This window comes from Falco punctatus (genome assembly GCF_963210335.1).
Source record: "Falco punctatus genome assembly, chromosome: 13".
In the NCBI taxonomy this organism is placed as follows: Eukaryota; Metazoa; Chordata; class Aves; order Falconiformes; family Falconidae; genus Falco; species Falco punctatus.
The window spans coordinates 19,974,910-19,998,620 of NC_137593.1; the positions used below are offsets into that span (position 1 = coordinate 19,974,910).

Sequence of the window (23,711 nt, forward strand, 5' to 3'; positions counted from 1 at the left end):
ATTGAAAAGAAAAGTGATGGTACTATACTTTTTTCTCTTTAATATCCAGTTAAGATAGCCTTCAGGCTGAGTGTACAAGGATGTTGAAGGGTATTCATAGGTGCAGTAATGAGTTTAACTTTTGTAGGCCTTGAGTTTGATTTAGTTAAATTTAGAAAGGAAATAGTTGCTGCATTGTGAAGATAAGATTTTACGTCAATGTACAAAGATGGACTGCTTTTTCAGAAAGCCATGTTTAACCTAAGCCACTTCTCATTATTTTAGATGGATGAAACAAAGTCATATAAGATTATGTGGCTGACTTTAAGATAAATATTAATTAAACTCCGATTTTTACCAGGTTTTGCTTTTATTACAGAAACAAGCATCTCGTTAACATTGTCCTATTTGCTTTAACTTATATTTTACTTGAGAACTTTTAATACAGTATTTGATTTTGGGGATGATAATCTTAAAAGCTATGTTCTTAAATATCACTGGAAAACATAATTTTGCTGAAGCTTTAGGCACGCTATCCTTTCACACAGGCTTCAACTTTTGCTGGCCTGGGGATCAGCAGTAACAGATTCCATGCTATAGACAACCTAGAATAATGGAATACAATCTTTCAATTTTCTGGCTACTGCAGTCAGTATGTTTGGGGTAAAGGAAAGGGGACATCAGAAGGTGCTAGCGCCTGAGCTGTTTATGGGATGCTTTCGGTGGCTCAGGTGGCTGAACTTTTACTGCCGCCTTTTGCTATGAGATGAATGAGTTACAGAAGTACAACAGATGTTATACTGTATATATATCATGTATATATATTGCATTCTGTATATATATGGAAGTGGAGGATGTTCTGCATAATATCTCGTTCTTGTTTCCAGACCTTGCTTGCATGTACAAGTTGTTTAGTCGTGTGCCAAATGGTCTGAAGACAATGTGCGAGTGCATGAGCTCATACCTGAGAGAGCAAGGCAAAGCACTAGTTTCTGAAGAGGGAGAAGGAAAGAATCCAGTTGACTACATTCAGGTAGTTATATATTTGAACTTTCCTTTCTTCCATCTTTCCCACATTCCCCTGAGTAGCAGTTATGATTGATGAGATTGATGAACACACCGCATGACTGATAAGGTAAACCTTAATATTGATTCCAAAGGGATTATTATTATAAGATACATTAATAGTTTTGTTTAAAATGTACATTTTTTTGTGTTTTCAGACATGTTTAGGACTCTTACCTAAGTTGCTTGGAAAGTACATGCTCAGTTCTTGTGCTTTTGATAGCTGGTTTTATTAAACAACATATTCAGGCTAATTACCTAACTTCTGGGAACTTTTTGGATAATCCTAAATGATAGTTGCCTCCAGAGTGAGTTCTACATCCGCTGGCAAATAGCTTTATAGTGTCCATTTTGTTTAATTTTATGTGATGTTAAATGTCAGTGTTTATTGTGACAAAAATCACAAGACAGTATTTCATGGCAAGATTAACTATGACTGAGAGGTGAATGTGTTACAAATCATAACAAATCACTTGCTTCATTCTTGGTCACCTGGAGAAACAGACCACTTCTGCGTGTTAAAAGATGTAAGTGTTCTTCCTTGTTCTCCAGCTCTCACGAAGTGATGTGTACCATTAATTTATCAAGATCAGAAAATATACTTCAGGAGTGTTTGTCGTGTGTCATCTCCCGTGGTCTCCGAGAAGATGGTTTTAAATTTGTACATAAAATTGTTAAATTCATTGCACTTTAAGGAAATGCTTTTATAGCTGGAAGATGTTTTATACTTAATACAAAAATGTGTATTCATTAAACATTTGTTTTGTGGTTTTTTAAATGTGTAGAAGTCCTTGTTTCTGGTCTTTATGAGAAACAGTGCTTTATGTCTGTTATCTCTGCTGTTTTGTTTGAAATAAATAACTTTGCTAGAACTGGTTACTATTAGAAGAAGCCATTTGAGTATAAAAACTTTTCTTATTGGATTATTAATTTTCTGGCAATGCTGAAGCAAACTTCTTACCAAGCTTGGACAAGAATCACTTCTCCAGGGATTGTTAAAAAGAAGAGAGATAGCCCTGTGAAATTTATTAGGCTTAATGATTAAGGGCTGTTACATAATTTTTTTTCTTGGTGGTATGATTTATTTTTTTAAAAGAAAAAAAAAAGCAGCAAATGATGTGGAAAATAAGTGTGTGGATTACTTTGAAGTAGTTTTCACTCATTTTAAATCCTGGTGGACCTAAAGGCGTATCATAAAAAATGTAACTGAGAATGAGTTAAAAACTTAATTATGAAGATGCTATTGATGTTTCCCACTACAAAGGCAAGTAGCATAACGAAGCTGAAGACTTCTGGCCATACTTCATGTGCTTTGGCAGATCTCATCCACTCAGTATGCACCCTAGCCGTCTGATGAAGATGTCAAGGGGGAGGGATTGATGATACTTCATTACCGCTAAACCACCCAACAGGTTTATCCTCCACTTCCATTGACATGAAGGAAGAAGAGAAAAATACTTGTGAATTAAGAAGCCATCTCACTCTTCTCACCTTGGCCATGTTCATCTGAATCTTTCAAGGACTTAAATAGCAGTAAGAAGACAAAGAAGCTACATTATACCTCCAAGAACAAAACTTCATCATAGTCCAGCACTGGTTCTGCAACGTGACATCACCAAACCCTGAGCATAATTAGCGAGTTAATTGCAAGAGCATTGCCAGGGGATTAGATTTAAAACTTCTTAAAATAATTTGAAGGGATGTTGAAATGCTGTTGTAATTTAAGGTACTAACAGTTTCTCCTGTTTAACACCAGGTTGTTCAGATGGTGTACTCCTGGAGAGGAGACATAAGCTAACCTTGGTAAACAGAGAGATAGTGGGATTTACTTTGCATTTAAAATTTCTAATACGCATTAATTAGCCTGTCTAAAGACCATTCCTTTAAGTGAGATGGTGAGTTCCTAAGAAACATTACTACTTCTTTGAGTAATTCTTGAATGGCTTCTTTAAGTAACCACATATAAACAAATTTTTAAGAAACCAAGGATTTAAGACCATTTAACCTGAACAGTTTTTCTGGGCAATAGTTGTTCATGATAAATATAACTCCTGAATGAAATTTTTAAACACCATAGCCCACCCCAAACGCTGTCTTATTTATGCCTAAGCCCTGTGCATATCATACATAATTAGCAAGGTGCTTAGGTGATTTTAAGAAGCTTCCCTCTCCTGCACTCGGTGGTTTTAACTCTGAGTGAAGATGGTACAAATCCTAAAAATGATGTTAAGCATCTGATGCTTTAGCTCAGAGGAAGCGGTTTGGTTCAGGGCCATGAACATGACACTGGTAACTGGAGAACTACTGCATGTATCTAAGTTTCGTGCATTCACAGTGACTCTTAAAGATTAGTAAGAAACACATGGTTAAATAATGCAGAACATGTCCATAGATTGAAAGTGGGGGGGGGGGGGGGGGGAGGGGGGGAGGGGAAAGCCTAACATGTTACATTACGCTTGTTGTCGCAGTGTATTTGCTCCTTAGACTTGTTTAGTAGCTCTAGGGGTGAAGTTAATGGGTGCTTAGCCTCATCTTTCCCAGATCCTGTGTTTATTATAGTGACTTTGTCTATGCTATTTGAAATAGACACGGCTTAACAAGTACAACAGATACCTCCTCTAAGTTGTGTAAATCAGCCTGTTTAATAAAGGTGTTTAAAAAAATGTTCTTACTCTTTGATTAGCCTATCACAGAAAACTGCACCAGTATTTGACACCAATACTTTAGCCAGTTTATCTGAAAAATGACTTGTATAAGAGATTTATGGCAGCTATATATATTTAAAATTTTGAATACTTTCTACATAGAGAGCTTTGCAAAATCTCTGACTGTAGTGTGGTTTTCTCTATGACTTCATCTATTATTACTGTTTTACAACTTGCAACTTCAAATCAGTGAGAAGTTTCTGCCTTTTTTTAAAGGGTTTGCTGGACTTGAAGAGTCGGTTTGACCGCTTTCTTCAAGAATCTTTCAATAATGATCGACTCTTCAAACAGACTATTGCGGGTGACTTTGAGTACTTCCTCAACCTCAACTCTAGGTCTCCAGAGTACCTCTCATTATTTATTGATGATAAGCTGAAAAAGGGAGTCAAGGGAGTAAGTATAAACAAAATTAAAAGATCGTGCTATTTCCAGTGTAAACTTGTATGAAATGAAAGTAAGCTACTTTGCTAAGAATCATTTTTATGATACAGTAATACTGCCTTAAAAAAAAAAGAAGCATATGTGACACATCTGAGCTTATAACGCTTCATACAGCAACATCTCAAAGATGTTGTGTGGCTTGTCCCCCATATCTGAAGCAGTATACCTGCATTATTTCTGGCAGATGCCCCCTCAAAAAAAAAAATAAATTAGGTTGTAGTAGATTCTGCAGATCCCTTCCTTCAAAAGCTTAAATATAATTTCCTTAAATATATTCTTATAATTTGGCAATTATTCTCAATACCTAGTAACTTCTTTTGAAAATTGATTCACTTGAGTAGGGGAAACAGTTTGTCTTTGCTTCTTTTTACTGCTTTTACATATCAGAGGACTACTACCATATCTGTCTCTTGTAGCCTAAGTACAACTGTTTCCTTCAGTCTTGCCTCATAGCTTTTTTTCATGATTTTTTTTGAGGTATGGCACCCAGAACTGGACAGGATGATTCAGCTGAGGCCTCAGTGGCTCTGATTAAAGCTGAATATTATTGCATGCATCTTAATGCTTTGGGACTCAATATGTTCTATTTATTTATAAAATAAGTAATCGTCGTATTTGTTGTGGCACTAGGCAGGCTTTGCAAAACGAGTCCTAACATTTAAAAGCTTTCCTTCAGAGCTAACTTCCAGTACTACTGACTGCCATCTGTGCTTTTTTAAAAATACTTAAAAACATATCCAAGAACTTTTACTGTATTTATCCAGGCATTCTACCCATCCTTTGTCTCCCTTCTCCCTCACAATTGTTTTTCCCTGTATTTCAGATCTATTCCTTTCTCTGCTCTGTTGAGTTTGTGCACTGTTCTTTTGGCTCTGTAGTTCACATGTTGGACCAGTTTTGTTGGCTTCTTTATTAGGCTACTATTAGACTATATGCTTGCTGTGAATTACTTTTAAGTATTTAGGTTGTATAAGACACTTGTGCTGAAGGTTAAAACCAGCAAATTATTTATTTTACAGCTAACAGAGCAAGAAGTAGAAACTATATTGGATAAGGCAATGGTTTTATTTAGGTTTATGCAAGAGAAAGATGTCTTTGAACGCTATTACAAGCAGCACTTGGCAAGAAGACTTCTTACAAACAAGAGCGTTTCAGATGACTCTGAGAAAAATATGATATCCAAATTAAAGGTAAGTCTGGATACTTTTTACTTCATTTTTTCAGCAATAAGGTTTCTTCTGTTTTTACATAAGGGTTATATAGATAACGTAAATCTCGACTGCTGTTAAACACAGATTTGATTTTAAATCCCCAACAGAAAATATGAAAGGCTTTTCTGAATAATTCTGTAAATACTGGAAAGCACTTGTGGTGAGAAAGCAGTCTAGAAAACAAAGCTAATTTTATTTAACAAAGCTAATTTATTTTTTTTTACTGAATTTGTTAAGAATTCCCAAGTGAAGACAGCTCTGGTTATCCTAGTGACTGGATTTGCAGACAAGAATGTATTTTGTCCTAGATTTTCTGTCATTCACGGTAGAATTCTTTTATTGCATGCCATAGTTGTTTTTTAGTTGCCTCCATCTGCAGACTACTGATAATGTTCAATTCCTTTTTGATTAAGTACTTTGAGATAGATTGGGGAAAAAAAATAATCTTCTCATCAGTGTCTGGAAACGTGTTTTCCTGAGTTGGTTAAATTTATTGATAAAATAGCCCAAGAGATTGAGAAGAAAGTAAAGCCTAAAGGTGAACAGTCCTTGAAGCAAGTTCTAATGCAGCTTCTTAAGTGGCATGATTAATGGTTATGGAACTTCTGAACCAGAGTGATTTGATCCTAAAATCAAACCTTTAGTGATCCTTATTTCTGACCTTCATATTCCATCAGTGAGCAAAGCCTGTTTGCATCAAATTTCTCCAAATTACCAGTATTCATTCCAAATTATTGGTATTAATTTCGTCCCAGTTACTTCTCCGCCTCTTATAGCCTGGTGATTTAGAAGGCACAGGACATATATTTGCAGGATGAATCAGTGGACTGGAATTGCTCTCTTTATGGATTTGCACAGCAATTAGGATGCTGAAGCCAACATGCTTGCCTTTACTGTTATCTTGTCTTAGAAACAGGCACAAAGTCTTGTATGTGCAATTGAAATGCATTTGTTTGTGCGCATGTATCTGTATGTGCATATGTTCCTGATTCTCAAAAGGTCTGGAAATCTCTACATGGCAATCTGCAGAAAGCCATTAAAATTACACACTTTAGGATGACGGGGTTTTTTTCTGATACAAATAAAGGTTATCTGTCTTTACAGTATCATGCTAAAAGAAAAAGCAGGTGAAATACATTGGCTTGGTAAGCTTTCACAGACTTTTTTTTTTTTTTAAGATGAGATAGGAAGCTAAAAAGATATAAAAAATACAGTGATGGAGAAAAGAGAAGGAAAGCAGGTTTGGATGTGCTTAGGGTTAGATCCTTATATGGAATACAAATGCTAAGTTCTGAAGGTAATGCAAATGGGAATCCCAGTAACCAAATGTACAGTAATAGAATTTTTGAGATTTATAAACTAACTCTTAGTTTTGCAGTTCACATACCAGAAGCTCTGTTTTCATAGTGCTGGCACAACAAGTTATTTTGTGTATTTTCAGACTGAATGTGGATGTCAGTTCACGTCTAAACTGGAAGGAATGTTCAGGGACATGAGCATCTCAAACACGACGATGGATGAGTTCAGGCAACATCTTCAGGCAACCGGGGTAAGAGCATGGGGTTCTGTGTGCTTGTCCTTTTACTTCAGCACAAACCCTAGACCTTTATCATGGCTTGTGGGTTAAAAGCTCTTTGGAATCTGCACATGGAATGAAGGATTTTGTTAGCATGCTCGGATTGTATTTCTTCTGCTGTGTTTCTTATCATACATTGATAGTATTTCCAGAAATACAGAAGTCAGTTCGAAGCTTGATCGACAGCTTGAGTGGTGCCGATTTACTTCCATAAAATCCTATTTCAGCTCCTCTTATCCCTGCGTTGCTCTGAGCGGGCCCTGCAGCGGGCGCCCAGCTCGGCGGCCCTTACTGCTTGTGGCCGGCAGGGGGCGAGCTGTGCCCACCCAGCTGTGCCGGCCGCCCCTGGGGCCAGCTGTGCCCACCCAGCTGTGCCGGCCGCCCCTGGGGCCAGCTGTGCCCACCCAGCTGTGCCGGCCGCCCCTGGGGCCAGCTGCCCACGCTCATGGGGGTTTCCAAAACGCCATGTTACCAGCAAAGTTTCTCATTCTTTAAAAGTAGTCTTCGTTGCAACCCATATTTTACAATAACAGCAAGTAGAAAGTATTCCGTGCTGCAGGGATTGGAAAAACTTATCACCTCACGTTTAACTTTCCGGACACAATTAATACCTTGATAAAACCAGAACTGCGATTTTATTCAAAAGCGCCAAATATGGACTTAGTTGTTCAGTCGGGAAGTGTTACACCTTGGTGTAAAAAGTGGGTGTCTGGAATCCTGCATAACGGAGAGATTGCTTCAATTTTGAGGTATTAGTTTGCTCTGAACACTTTTTTCTATATTGATACTCAATAGCGCTTAATAATAAATAATAAACAGCTAAGTAATTCTATGTCTGCCGGTAAGTAAGTCTGTATATCAAGCGTGTTTGAAGCAGTTTCAGGAATCTGAATGCCAGAAATGTGTTCATGGATGTATTCTGTCCAGTGTCCCTGGTTACACAGGGTGATCTGAAATCTTTGCTGTTTTGAAGCAGTCGGCTGAAATCTTTCTCATCAGCATACTGTGAGTCATCTTGAGAGAAGGAATGGGATCTCCTCAAAGTGGTTTCAGAAAAGGTTGTAGAGGATATGGACAGTTACAAAGGTGTTTGTGGACAGGCAGCTTTACTACTGCTTTTTTTCTTTATAATGTTTTCCTTCTAGAATGCCTGAAATATTAATTTCAAGAAAAATTTGCTAGAGCACTGCCATTTTTTAGGTAGCATGTGGGACTTGTATATGGTGTGTGTGTGTTAATGATTAATGTACTGTACATGACAGTTTTATATTGAGTGAGTTAATAAATGATGTCTCTTATCTTCTTCTTAGCTATGTACAGCTAATAAAATGAATTTAAAATGTTAACAGATACTCTGCTAGGCCTTATTTTAAACTTCATCTTATTCTTGGCAAGGGACCAGCAGTTCACCTGATGATTGCCTTTTGGGCAGCCTGATCATGGCCTTTTAATGAAATTTCTGGAGTACTTATTTATGATAGAAGTGAATATATTTCTATTAGTGTCAATAGTATTTGAGAGGAAATACAAACCAGAAGATTTTGGCAGGTTTGTGTTACTGTTAACTTGCTGGTGATGTTGTGTTTTATATGAAATAGTCCGTTCTACTCCTTTTTAAGCCTTGTGTGTACCTTGAATATGTATGGTACCTTCTAGGTGAGTTGGGCATCTGCTCTTCTCTAAATAATCCTACCTGCAAAGTTGCCTGCTTGATCCTATAGCCAAAGATACAAGTAGTGCCAAGGATGGTTTGCTATCAGTGAGTGGAAAGCTCAACGCTAGTGAAAGTCCAGGCTAATAGATAATGAGTAATTTCTACAACTGTGATCCTGAAACTTCAGTTTGGAGTTTTGTAAAGATTAGATCACTTCAAGAGACTTTCCATTAGTTCATACCGTTTTTACACTGAAAAGACATCTTGTAAAATAAAGTTGTTCCAAAACTTCTTCAAGTCACAAACTGCTCAGCACTGTGTATGTGTGGTGTGAGGCATTCTCAGTTAGTGCTGTGTTCTGCTCTGGCTAAAACACACAAAAAATTAGGAAGTGGTTGCCATGTCAACTAAGATGTTTCAGTTCCAGATAAAGATACTTTCTGTATCTTTCAGTCTGCATTGATGACCCTTCCCTACACTTTGGCTAGAGGGAGAAGACTGTTGAAGCTTTTGGGTTTTTAGGTGATACACAGATCAACTAGTTTTCTGTGTCGAAATGGCTGTTTGAATTTCTCTTGTAAACCTTATGACACTGGTGGTATGAAATTAGAAGCACAGCAGTAATGTTGGCTACAGAGCAAGCTTTATATTGGTCTTTACACACTTTGGCAAATTGTTCCTCTTAAACCTTAATGAAATTCAGTCAGAGTGATTTCTGTGTGAATAGTCTGTTACTGGGCTGCCTAGGTTTTTCAGAATTTTGCTAGGCACAAGTTTGTTAATGCACACAGGCATTCAACACGCACAATACAAAAACTCTTCCATAGCGCATGGAAATGCTACTCTGCTATTTAATAAGGAAAGTTTCTGAGTTCATATGACAGTTTTTGATCCTCTAAAATATAACGTACTCTTATTTCCATGTGTCCTTTGAAGGTATTAGTTACAACCCGTAGAGCTGAAAGTAGTCATTTTTAAGTTTAATAATATTCAGCTTAGTTGAGATACCTAGTGGGGATTATGCCTCACTGATGTAATGTTTACCAGATGTCTATATATTAGCATTTCAGTTGCAGAATGTTTCCTAACTGGTGCTGAATATATATAGTAATGGCAGTCTTCAGGGAAAGTAGCTAGGTTGTGCATGTACAAGTGACTGTTTACATTGCTGTCCAGAGGTAAACTGCAGAAAAAGTTTCCTATGGTTTAACATTGTATATTTAGTATTTACTCTCTGCTTCCAGAAGGTAAATTTATAAACAGTTGTTTTGAAACTGATGCATTTAGCAACCTGGCTTTGCTATATGTTGTTAAAAGCCTGATTAGAAAGAGTTGTTATATGTATTGTGAGTTCTGTTTATGATCACGAACATTTCATTCTTGGTTAAGGATGTATTTTATTAAACTCTGTACGATCTTAAATGCTAGAGGGGAATGATGTGGAGAATTTTTGCTGTACCATCTACTCTGATAATGAACTCATTTGTCTGGCTTTGTAAAAATGTTTATAGATATGTCTTAATTTTTTTCTTAGTCTGTGAAAATTCTACACATTCTACACTGATAAGAAAAATGGTGAAACATCATCCTGTTTTAAAATAGCGGCTGTTTTCTTCCAATTGTTCTTAGGTCTCATTAGGTGGTGTTGATCTTACAGTGCGGGTCCTCACAACAGGTTACTGGCCTACTCAGTCAGCCACACCAAAGTGCAACATCCCTCCGGCTCCCCGACATGCTTTTGAAATATTTAGAAGGTATGTATTAAAACAGATTTGTAGGTAGAGGTTTTAAGAAGAAACTGTCTGAACTTAACTTACAGATACATTTTACCATTAGAGTTAAAGACACGCTAGCATACCGCTCTTTTTCGGTTCATGTGAAAATAAGAGAATGCAGTGATCGCATTATGAGGCTTGAGGTTGGAGCTTTTAAGCTCTAACTCTAACAAGAGTTATTGTTTTGAAAAAGCAGAAGTTAGAAATGTCTCAAGAGTGTCCATAATGGCTATGAGAAGTCTATGTAACTGTTTAAAGCAATTTCCTGTTAGATACACAGTGTGAAATATATATAAAATTTTCAATTCAATTATATTACAGATTTTATTTAGCCAAACATAGTGGGCGACAGCTGACACTCCAGCATCATATGGGTTCTGCAGATCTCAATGCCACTTTCTATGGGCCCGTTAAAAAGGTAAGGTGTCAAGATTATGAAAATATTGTCTCTTTTTTTTTTTTAAATGTTAGCAAATACATATTTGTAATAACTTTAGAATTGTGTAAAATAAAAGCTTACCCATTGATAATAGAAGAAATATGCCTTCCCTTGGCTTTGTAGTCTGATTCTTCCTTTGTAGCTGTTTTGTTTTCACTGTTTTTCCCCCCAGTAAATCTAATCTGGATGCATCAATCAGTATCGTTCTTTGTTAACCTCGCAGAGAAATAGCAATTTTGATCTTAAAGGAACCTCAATGGTTTGAGTGTTTGTGGGGGTTTTGACTGTGAATCAGTCAAAAGTGAAATTAAACTTGTTTCTCTTTAGAGTTTGTTAATGTGAAAGTGCTGTTAAGCCAAGTTCAGCCTGCTTTTCATCTGCACAGTGCTAGCAATGTGAACAACATTTTTTTCAAACATGAGAATCTTAGAGGCGTTTAGAGGTACAATGTTTAGTGTTTATGTCTATAAGAAAATAATTTGATGGTGATTTAGACCAGTTTTAAAATGCTAAACTGGAAGTAGTAATGGCGTGATGTTTAGGAATGTATGACAATGCATAAGGAAAACAAAATTCTTACAACAAAGTATTAATAATGTGCATTTGTGAGGATGTTCAAATTGTATTACTGTAGGGTAAATATTTTGATAATTTTAAAGGTAAGAATGAGAAAACTGGAGGGTGGGCAAGCAGTGGAACAGGGGCCAGCCAGAGAGGTGGTAGAGTCTCTGTCTTTGGAGATGCTCAGTATTTGACTGGACACATCTATGCATCTTGCTCTAGATGGCCTGGCCTTGAGTAGTGACTCACGCAAAGGTGGGACCTACAGAGGTGCCGGTCTCGGGCACCCTGTGATGCCAGGACAACTACCGGAGAGACATTCTGTTGATGTCACCAGGCATATACTAGTCTGTCCCTTGTGTAGACAGGTCTCCTAGATAAATATTTTGCCATATAGCCTTTGTCTTACTGAGGTAAAATATCTTGCAGTGGAGAATAATCTAATAGTAGTTTTGGAATTTTAAAATAGGAAGATGGCTCAGAGGTTGGCGTAGGAGGTGCCCAAGTAACTGGCTCAAATACACGGAAGCACATATTGCAAGTCTCCACTTTCCAGATGACGATATTAATGCTCTTTAACAACAGAGAAAAATACACATTTGAGGTAAGTGTTGTGGTTTTCTCACTTGAACGTAAATAACTGTTCTAGGCACGCTCTTTTCTCTTGAACAGACCTTTGAAGATCAAGTACCTCTCATTCTATTTGAATGGGGATCAGGCCAGTAAATACAGGAAGCAGATCATTAGCAGTGCACCTGGGAAGCAATCCTAAGTAAGGAAATTATTTGGGAACAGAAGTTTTCAAAAACACAGAAGAGTTGTGTGATTTATTCCTAGGCCATACAGCTATGGAGATGGGTTTGTCTCCTGGCCTCTTAAACACTAAAGTGCTTAAATTGGCAGGCTGGAGTGAGCTGTGGGATGAATCAAGGAACTGTCATCCTTTCTCTGAGTGGGTCAGCCAGAAAGGACAATGAAGAATGCCCAGATAGATTCTTAACAAGGAGACTAGAAGGGTATTGCTAGGAAAGGTTCAAGTGGTCAGCTGATAGACGATGATGAAGGCTTTAGGAGTAGTGGAGGAGGATCCTGTAGTGTGAGGTTTGAGGATTGTATTGTTAATGTCAATTAATATTCTCAGGTTTGGCATTGTCTTCTGTTTGAGAGAGCATTGGCAGCCTTGAAAAGCGCTATGGGTGCAGTTTGAAATGGAGTGGATTTCCAGGTTTTTTTCAGCTACTTTTGACTGTGCTATGCATAGTAATCATTTTGCCTTTTTGTTTGGATTTTGTTTTCAGCTTATTTGGCATACTTCTGACCTGTTAATGAAGAATATTTCGTTGAAACAGTCTCAGTTGGGATTAAGAAAGGCAGGGTTTGATAAGAGGCTCTTAGTAAAATACTCGTAGTTCAAAAAAAGATTATTTTAGAGCACAAAGTCCTGTGTGTTGTGAAATTTGTTACAGGAGCATTACAGCTTTGAGTACTTTCTCTGCAGAATACTGGGGGGGTGACAGATGGACATGACTTAACAGCTTATTTTTTCTTGAAGTTGATGCCGGGCTGGTGGCTACCTTATTCCACAAAAAATGTAGGCTTTTTAAGTAGTAGAGCCTTACCTGTATATGAATAAATAATACTTGCTAGAGCAGTGAAAAATTATTTTTTTAATATATGCTTTAAGTTACAGTTTATATTACTAAGACCAGATGATAGAGCAATGTCCATGTGCTTCTAGGTTGTGTTTTGTTCAATTCTGGTTTGGGAGTTCTTTTACTCTGTGTCCCATTGTAACTAAAAAATTAAGAAGGCATATTTGTTTTGTATGGTTTCTTTGGTGAAGTGTCTGGGAGTTGTCTTTAACTCCAGCCAGGAAAGCTTATGAAAACTTAAGAGTAGAATGAATTTTATCTTTATTCTTTGGTTATTGAATACATGATTAATTGCTGAGTACTGGGCAACTGTTATTTCTCTGTCATATCAAATCAGTGCTTTTACTGCAACATAACATGAGAGATGACTTGTGGTGTGTGCTTGTGTAAGCATAAAACTGTCTGATATACAAGTGTTTCTGCAGGTTCACAGCTGAACAGATTAACTGGAAGTCGCTTCAGAGTTGAACAGATGTTGCTGTTTTGCATTCAGTGTGATTATTAATTGCAAACTTGACAAGATCTACACAATAATCGTAATAGCCATTAAGCCATGTGATTGAGAGAAAAATGTGATAATGATGATGCAAAAATTATGCATAAGATGCTGCAGAAACTTAAAGGATTATTGGCATAGCAAAATTCCTTCACAAAAATGTTACGAATTTACTGTATCCCTCCCTGTACAGCAACATTTATATATGCAAAAAGAACTGGTGGCCATATGGGTCTAGGTTAGTGCTACTTGAATTTAAGAGGAAGGATCTTCATACAAGCCTTCAAACAATGCTCATTTTTTCGAAGAATTCAATTTCTTCAAATCAAGTCTCATCTAATACTCTAAATATTTTTCTGTTAGTTTACAGTACATCTCGGTGTTTAAAAAGGTGAAATGCACAATTTTTTAATGATAACATGGAAAATAAGGGGCACATTTTTGCTTCTTTCTTTAGGTTTAACAAATGAGAAATACATATGCAACTGTAATAGAAATAAAGTTGTTGAATAATTCCACAAAAATGAGAGATTAGAATTTAAAACCGGCTTAACTGTTTTCTTCTCTTTTGCTGATCTCAGCTTTGGAAGATAGACATGTTGAAATCTGTAAATAGAAATACAAATACTTCCCTTTTTTGTCATTTCAACAAGATGTCATAATGCTTTTCCTTGTAAATTTCTTCTCATTTTCCTTTTAATAAACTTTTTTTTCTGGTGTAGAACCAGACAGAGGCAGTTCCATACCTAGAATCTTCTCTTTTATAGCCTCCAGATAGAGCTCACTTGGCAATATTTTTAGAACTAAGGTTGTGTAATCAGTACTGCTCTTGTGCACAACTCTAGTGTGGTCTTTAAAATAAGACATTTTGGTGGTGGGGAAAAAATGTGTGCATTTTTCACTGTTACATCAAATATCTATGTAAAAATATATTTTGAAAAATTATATGCTACAGACTGAAGGAAAGAGAGCACAGGAACATCTGTTATCCCCGTTTACATTCACAGCTACACTTTTTTTATCCAACTTGAAGTTTTTGCCTGCCTCTGAGGCAGCATATTGCAGTGCAGTTCTTCCTGTGGTTCTTGTTGTAAAGCTAACTTAGAAATTCTGAAACCTAAGTGGTTCACATAGATTGGTGGCTGAGTTAGAATGCTACAGAATGAAGTAAAATAAACACAGAAATCCGTAGTAATTAGTGTAAGGATGTGTAGCATCAAAAAAGTCAAATTCCATTTTAGATCTTTGTTTCACTTTCATCAAAAGCAGAGTATATCTGTTTCCTTGTAGAAGTAATTTAGTTTTGAAAAGATTAATTTTAGGTGTTGATAAAAAAATCAGAGTTTGAGAGCCTGCATGTCACAGGCATTACATCAGTAATAAGCTGGTTTTGGTTTGTAACCTTGAGGCTTTACATTTACCTAAGTCCTGTAATCTAAGTGTCACCTTCCTTTGGTTTGTTTAAATTTATGCTGATCAGTCCACTTCAGTAAGACTGTTTGTTGTGACCATGTGGAGGATTATAGTGTTTTGAGGTTGTGGTGTTGTTTTTTTTTTTAATACTACTTTGTGCTGGATCTAGGAGAAGAAAACAGTGTGAAGGTGAAAACTTAAGTAACAAATGAAGAAATAGTAACTTTTCTGTGAGCTACTTGGAAAGAAGCATTTTGATACTAGGAAATAGTTAAAATACATGGATACACATCACTTGAAATATTATGCTAAGAATACTCATAGTTAAAAAATGCTTTATTAGTTCCCAATCATCCATAAGCAGTATGTATCAAAAATTCTGATATTTTTAAATTTTAGACTTACTGAATTTTTTTTATTTACCTCATTCAAATGAATTAGAACTTGTACCAAAATCACATTTTCACATAAAGTCAATGTTGTACATGTGATATTGGGTCTGTAGTTGAAAAGTGAGGCATATTCCGCCTTGGTGTCACAGAGACCTAGTGAGATATTGTATATGAGATGCGCTGTAATTAATTGCAGAGTCCAAGTAGAGGCCAGTACATCCAAATTATTTTTATTGCATGTTGTCAGTGGTGGATGACCACAGAAGAGCGGCATTTATTTTTCTGGATTGATTTTTAAAAAACTTGAGCACACCCAAGAAATAACATAATTTAATAGAACCTGGTTGTACTCTGACGTTTGATTTTTCTGGTCACAGTTCAAAGAACTTTTAACAAGTTCTTTACAGTTCTTTACAGATCGTAGCATTTTGATCACTGGGAGTTGTTACTGCTGTTTTTAGCCTGAAGGTCGTCGGTATGACTTGTGTGCCATGAGAACTAGGAACTTACGGGGGCAGTGTAAGAGCTGGACGCTGGCCTTGGAACTGAAAGTGGAGAGGCCGAGAAAGTGACAGCTCTTGTGGACAGTTGTGTGTCTGTGAGGTTTATTTTTTCTATTTAGTAGTTTGATCTTCAGCTGCTAGAGGTCCCTCGAGTCTGAACGGGAATGTGAAATCGGAGATGTCCACAGTTTCCTCAAAGTAGAAAAAGGAAGAGAATAGAGATAAGGCTAAAATGAACTTCTAATGAATGGGAGCTCGGTAAACAAGTTAAGTTAGAGGAAGCAGTAGTAGTTGGCCTGCTCCTAGAGCATGTTAAGAGAGCATGTTAAGACATCATTCTCCATCTAGTATAATCTGATTACTAACTCATGATCACTAGTGACTTACCTAACATACAGCTTGCAGCTGAACTCCTAAGTATACCGACAGAGATGCAAAAAGTTATGTACATGTTTTTACAAACATTCTTCTTCAAAGTTCATACCATTTGATGCACTATGATATTTGGGGTTTTATTTCACCTGGAGAAGTCCTAGCCAAGGGCATCTGGGCTGTAAATAAATTGTTTCAGGTTATTCAGAAAGGAGATGTAATTAATCAAGAGCATCTCTATCTTACAGTGGCCTTGTTTGCTTCCGTTTGTAAAGATTTTATTTTTAACAGTGCTCCTGAATGTAAAAACGTTTACACAGTTTGTCAGAAATGCTCATGAACAGCGTGGATGTTTTCCATCACTGAATTACTTAAAAGGTTTGTTTTCACTCTGTTCGGCAAACGTTGGAAGCAGTGAACAAATCCTTTCAGCCTTCTCAAAAATGACAGTGACATGAAGCAGCTGGTTATTCATTCTTCTATTTTCAACTCAGGATGACTGTTTACATGATGGAATTTACTGCCTATGCATTGACTCAGGTGGATCATTTTGCATATTATGTATTGAGACTGTGCTACTGAATTAATTCTAACCTTTCAAGCCCTACAGCTGCTGTCATAGCAGTAGTAGTTTGCACACTTGAAGGTGTACATTTAAGCAGTCAGTGCTGCTGTTTGCAAAACATGATACTTCTGCTGTAGCCATAAACTAACTAAGATATCTTTCTTTAGGAAATTCAACAAGAAACAGATATCCCTGAAAGAGAACTGGTTAGAGCCCTACAGTCCCTTGCATGTGGCAAACCAACACAACGTGTTCTCACAAAAGAGCCTAAATCAAAAGAAATAGAAAATGGTCATATATTTACAGTGAATGATCAGTTCACATCTAAACTACACAGAGTCAAGATTCAGACGGGTAAGTGAGCTTTATATTCTACTGTGTTGGAGTCCTAAAACTGCCTTAAAATGTCAAATTATCTTTTGCAAGATTGATGTCTATACATGTGAACAAAAGAAAATAGTATTTTTTTGTTGATGATCAGTTGCATCAAAATGAAAATTTAAATACTGAGAAAAGCGTGGAAGTCATAGTTAAGCCTTTTACTTTACAAAATTTGTAATTATCTCTTAAAAGGAAATGTTGAAAGAGAAATAAAACTCAGTAAAATTAAAAATATGCTACTGATCGATTTAGAAATAGAAACATTGCCTCATGAGTTGTTGCACTGCTGTGAAACTGAGTGATGTTTTTAGCCCATACAACAGTAATTTGCAAGTGCCAGGTAGCTATAATGTATTTGGGCTTAACAAATAAGAAAAACGGGTTGTTACGATACAACTTTATTAGCTTATAGAAATGCTGGTTTGTCTTGTGCATAAGTAATGTTGATACCTTTTGTCTGGAAAACTCTCTGGAAACAATTTCTGAGTTGTAGCATTGCTGTGGATATACCTTCTAGAGCGCTGGAAAATTAGTTCCGAGTTTTAGTACATCTAGAAGTATTCTCTGACTTTGCAGATCTCAGTACATAAAATACACAGCAGCACTGGCAGTGTTTTAAATGCAACATCGGTGATTCATGTGCTGTTTGTCACACGTGATATAAGTTCTGTGCATCACTCTGTTCAGGGATGTAAGCATGTAAAACCCGTTAGTACCTACTAATTACATTACGTTGCGTGTGTCCCTCTGCGTGAGTGGTAGCTGGGCTCTCCTCAGGCGCACGCAGAGCGCTATGATGGCAACAATTTGCCATGTCTGCAGAATTTTTCTGGTGAGCAGGGGCGCAGCAGCCAAATGAGGATGTTAAGAAACCTCTCACCAGGACCCAAGGCACTTCCCTGGCATAATCAAAAGTAAATTCTGTGACATCTATTCGAGGTTTAGTGGAATTCTGCTTTTTCATTTCCACTCCGCAAATGTCTGTGAATGGGGAATATGACTGGGGGCTCGGCATGGTTTCAGAGCAGATTTGATACTTGTGGTTTTATTTTTCTGTATCTCTTTAAAAGTGATAAATACTTGGGGGTTTTGAGTGAAGAAGGGTAGGGGGCAAAGTGGTGTAGTGGTGTGGGGGGAGGGCTTGATTATGACAGCTCTTGGGTGAAAGGGTAAGAAAAGCTAGAATAAGGGCAGAAATAAAACATAAATAGGAGAGCAGAATACAAAGAATGTAATGAGTTGGAGAGGATAAAGTTGGACTGTTTCTTCCAACTGATGAACTTCCCAAGTATGTAACTAGTTTCTGAAGTACACTTTCAATCCTTTTTCTGTTTTAATTAATAGATTATTTGTTATATTAAAGGGAAAAATATTTAATGGAAGCGGGGGGGTTGGTGGTGCCAGTAAGCAGATTTGCATACTGTTCAGATTTTAACATAGCAATAATTAAATAACAGATTGTTACCTTGTCAGTTGCTATCAAAATATGCCAGAAGGTGTTAATATGTTCTGGTGGCTTTTCATTAAAGAAATCAAGTTTTAGAATGTCAAAACTCAGGAAGATAGAACTTGATGTCTAGATGAAATAAGTAGTGAAGCTAACACACAATGAAATTAATTTTATTTTTGCTAACATGCTTTACATTCTGCTTCTTTTCTTTAAGTTGCTGCCAAACAAGGAGAATCTGATCCAGAAAGGAAAGAAACAAGGCAGAAAGTAGATGATGACAGAAAACATGAGATAGAAGCTGCTATAGTTCGGATAATGAAATCTAGAAAGAAGATGCAACACAATGTGCTAGTAGCAGAGGTATATTTACTCATATGATATGGGCTGGGGAATTCTTCTTGCTTTTCCTGTTAATTCATGAAAGTTACACAGCTCTCACTAATGTGATTCTGAAAGGCTTTTGAGAGATGCTGTATTAAATCCATCCTTTTGTTCTTTCTCCCTGTGTATATGAAGACATCTAAATCCTTACCCATCAGTTTAGGCTGTACCATTGGGTGTATCTAATTTTCATTCCTCCTTTTAGTGCTATTATGATGTTACCAAATTCCTTGAAATAAGTTGGCAACAAAAACCATTGTACTTAACATTAATTATTTTCTGATTTGATCTTGTTACTGACTGTTGCGTCCAGGTTTGAGCGGTTTGAGCTCTTAGCAGGGAGGTTTGAGCTCTTAGCTGCTCTTAACTCCTAAGTTCTGACAGCTTCAGGGATAGTTCCCATTGTCCACTTTTGAACCCCCTTCGGGCTCTGCAGTTGAGAGCATTCTCAGGTTGGGACCATGCCTCTGTGGAGGTCAGTACTTGGAATCGTACCCAGGGATGAGCAATCAACTCATCAGGGGCTAACAACTGTCAGCAGTTTGCAGACTGCTTCTTATGCTTCATGGTTGTAGCCAACCCTGTCTAAATATGTTTTTTTCTGACTATTTGGTTCGGTTAGGCCACTTAATGATCTTACTTGCCTTGTGGTCTTATATTAATTGGTTTCGATCTTATGTTTTAGGTCACTCAGCAGCTGAAGGCCCGATTCTTACCAAGTCCAGTTGTTATTAAAAAACGTATTGAAGGACTTATTGAGAGAGAATATTTGGCACGAACACCTGAGGATCGCAAAGTATACACTTACGTAGCATAAAATGCGTTCAGAAAATTTGATTTATTCTTGGACTATACTCTTCGCATGAACTGGGAAGTTCTTTTAAATCATTAATATTAAAGACGACCATCTCTTCTATTAAATTACAGTACATGTTCTAGACCATTCAGATCAAGCCTTTTACTCCTTTTGAGAGTTTTCAACATCAATTGATTGAGCTTCAGGCTTTTCAACGTTATCCCTGTAGAGATCATCCTTACAATACTTCGGGAAAATGTGAATGTGCCGCGTTTGTTTTCAATACTGTATGAAAACAGAAAAATAAAATCAAATTTAGAAAATACAGCTCATTTAAAAAAATAAAATTGTTGGAATTTCATATCCCCAGATCTTCAGTGTTGATGTAAATGTGTTTCTGTAGTGTTGCTTAGCACTTCGCGCATTGTATAAGTTGGGTTTAAAAGAAACCACAACTGGTAAGGCAAAATTCCCAGTTATATTGCTCTGCTTCAAATGTTTCTTTAACTAGCCATGTTTAATTTAAATATTTGGTAATCTTTTGAAGACCCAAGAAGACAACTTGAGCATGTTTCACTCTTCCACCTGCACTCACTGTTCCAACAACATGATTTAGGAACTTCTGGGGGCTCAGAAAAGACCGTAATAATTTTGGCTTTCCCTTCTGTAATTTGAGTTCTTCTAAATTAAACTCTATATTGATTAGGTTTGTTCTGGTTTCTTTATAGAAAAAAGGAGAAGATTTTAGTGTGTATAAACTGTATAATAATTTTTGCTGTTGTACTCACTGCTGATAGTGGATTGTACAGGGCGATGTTTTTATTTCACTAAATGTAGACAAAATAAATTTAAAATAAATGGATTTAGTGTACACAAACAACTAATTCAAGTGTTTTAGAGTACAGGGTTGACAATCTCTTGGAACTAAATACTGTCCCCTGGGGAAACATACTGGGATTATATTTTGTTAATAAACATCATATATGGATCTGTAGCCCCAGGGCTTCCCATCATAAGTGCATATTTCAGGAGATTAAAGTGAAACCAGTGTGCACTATTTGTTTTTAAAAATGCATTTTAAATGTGTGCTGGTTTTGGCTGGGATAGTTAATTTTCTTCATAGTAGCTGGTATGGGGCTACGTTACGGATTTGTGCTGAAAACTGCATCGGTAACAGAGGGATGTTTTAATTACTAGTGAGCCGCACTTACAGTCAGGGCCTTTTCTGCCTCTTGCCCCACTCTGCCAGCGAGCATCAGGGGGTGCACGAGAACGTGGGAGGGGGGGACAGTTGTGACAGCTGGCCCCAGCTGACCTAAGCAATATTCCATTGCTGTAATGAAATTTTTAGTTCTTACCCTGGAACTTTTTTCTTGTCAGTGTGCTGCAAAAATACTTTAAAAATCGCAGTTTAGTGACATCATTATTCTCATGGTTAGAAATTGTGTGCATTGTACTGCAGAGTTTTTATTAAACAGTATTTTTGACATTCCAATGCACGTATTACACGCTTTCTCTGCTGTAGCTATTTTTCTGTTTTAATTCAAAACAATATTTTATTTTATTTTTTGCTTCACATTATTTTCATCCATAGATGCTGAAAAATATAGTTGGGATGGGCTTCCCAATGTGTAGATCTTGAGTTGAAACAAAGAAAAACTTGGTTGTAGAGCACTAAGATACTGCCAGAGCATTTCTTAATTAGCTTTATTAAACAAATACATGGTGATGGTGTAATGTAGCAATGATTTGGAGAGTATTTTTCATAATGTGTCCCCACTTTCACCCCTCTCCAGCCTGTTAAGATACAAATCCTGTAAATTGCGCGGTAGTAGGGTATTTCTCCTACAGAGAGGCACTGGAATTAGGGTGATATTTTAGCATGACTAGTCTGAAGCTTTACTTCAGTTTTATGGCACACCCCCAACACACACAGAGACATATATTAGCTTTTATAAGTTATCAGAGGGGAGGTTACTGAGGGACGTTTCTGCCTTTGTTCATCAAGAATTTAGCCCCAAAAGAAAATAGCTGGGCTGTTGGCCATTCCAAGTATGTATTTGCTCACCCTTATTAAAACACCTGTGTGTCTCTGTACAGTATGTACAAAACCTTGATAGAAATGTCATTTATTGTTTAGCCATAGACCGATACTAAATGCAGGTTGGATGACATCTGGGTTTTGGATTGTCGTAAGTCATCAGAAACTTCTTCCTCAACATTTAACTCTGCTCCGTGTACCAGTATAAAGATTTTCTTTTATGCATATCTTAGTGGCATGAATGTGATAATTGCACGTTAATGCTTTCCCATTGCTCTTCAGGGAGAAACGGCTTCACATCCTTTTCCTTGTGAAGCTTTTAGAGATATTAGTGCTGCTATCCGTGACAGGAGGACTTCGCCCTCAGCGTTGTGATGGTACTTTTGCTGTGCGTCGCCTGAAGCTTTCTGCCGCAGGTGGCTTTTGGAAATGCTGAGCCTGAATGCTACATGACTGACTGTATAATTACATGTGTAAGGGCGGTTTTGTTACAAGCTGTGTGGGCAAGTGTTCTTCAGTAACATGTGCTAAGAATATTAGTTTCCATTTTAAATGTAATAGAATTTTGAAGACACTAATTATTCAGGAAGGGGCTTTTTCTGAAGCCACCTTTTGGAAATACGTCCTTTACCATTGGACAGTGAGGTCATGATACTGAGGATTTAAAGATGAAGAATGTGAAAAGTCTGGTCAGAAAGAACAAGACATCACTAGGACTCTGAGTAAGGTGAGTTTGTTGCTTGTGCCTTTAAGTTGTTTGCATACCTTAAGTGAGATTTCTTTTATAGTCCATAGTAGAATTCTGCTATGCCTTATCTAATTTCATTTTTGCTTCCTTTCTAATTTTCACTTAAAAATCTTTGTAATTCGTTAGAATTTCTCAGTAAGTTTGTAGTTAGGTGTATGAGTGTAGTTATTACTAAGTTTAGTTTCTTTGCATTGATGGGCAGTTAAATGCAGTAACAGCATAATAAGCATGGAATTTAATTCTTCAAACAAAAGTTGGGTTTGAGTTTTATAGCTATTTGGAGGTACCATGGGCATGTACTTTCCTTGTAGACCAGTTTCTTTTAAAGGGTTGAGAGTACATTTACCATTCATAAGAAATCTCATTTGTATCCCTGATTTAGTTCTTGCTCTTTTCAATGTTGGCTACCTTTACAACTTTGATTTGCTCTGTCTTCTAGAATTAATCTGCGCAATTTCCCCATTTGCTACAGAACAAATGAATGTTAAGCATGTCTGCAAGGCAGGCTGAGTCTTGGATGCTAAGCTACTCCTGAATGAAATGTCTCCTGGCTCCCTTTCCTGAAGAGGAACTTTGCCCTGCTGACCCTGAAGCTCTCAAAGTAGTTGTGTCTGTTCTTGTTACCTTTGCTCATTGAGAATTGGCAGCTGCCATAACATTTACTTTTTCGGAGACCTGTAAAAACAAAGAAGCACTAAATATTCTGGATAAGTATTTTTATTCACATGTATTGTAAACAAATTGTACGGTACCTGATAGGTGGCACATACATACATATATATGGCAATAGAGCCTGTTGTGATGCATGGTTTTGGGGACGTGCTTGCACAGAGATGGGGTTCTTGTTTTGTCAAAAGTAGCAAAAATTGGAACTACTTGTGGCCTTTAGTTGTATGTCCAAAATGGGTCAGAACCTTTGTAGCTCAGCTGAAAACCCCTTATCTGTGCTTTGCTCGTGATGGTGGTGGAGGCAGGGTGGGCTCTGACCGTTGCTCCCAGTCCCTCCGAGACCCTGGGGCTCACCACAAGGATTTGACAGTCTAAAGCTCGGCTCGCCGGAGTGTGCAGAGCTGGTAAGAGGTGTTGTTTGTGTCAGTACTGGCGTCTAACTTCTG

At 37.2% G+C, this 23,711-nt stretch overlaps 1 protein-coding gene across 2 annotated transcripts in view; it reads left to right on the forward strand.

The window, feature by feature from the left end:
• Positions 1-20,178, forward strand: part of CUL3 (cullin 3) — a 58,491-nt gene extending 38,313 nt beyond the window's left edge. For both annotated transcript variants that reach the window (XM_080409307.1, XM_080409308.1), the window contains exons 7-16: positions 867-1,012; positions 3,966-4,142; positions 5,210-5,380; positions 6,843-6,950; positions 10,261-10,385; positions 10,728-10,824; positions 11,876-12,010; positions 16,967-17,153; positions 18,845-18,990; positions 19,697-20,178. In XM_080409307.1, coding sequence (XP_080265433.1) covers positions 867-1,012; positions 3,966-4,142; positions 5,210-5,380; positions 6,843-6,950; positions 10,261-10,385; positions 10,728-10,824; positions 11,876-12,010; positions 16,967-17,153; positions 18,845-18,990; positions 19,697-19,828 — 1,424 coding nt within the window. In that variant the 3' untranslated portion in view covers positions 19,829-20,178. The remainder of the gene's footprint in view (positions 1-866; positions 1,013-3,965; positions 4,143-5,209; positions 5,381-6,842; positions 6,951-10,260; positions 10,386-10,727; positions 10,825-11,875; positions 12,011-16,966; positions 17,154-18,844; positions 18,991-19,696) is intronic.
• The last annotated feature ends 3,533 nt before the right edge of the window (positions 20,179-23,711 follow it).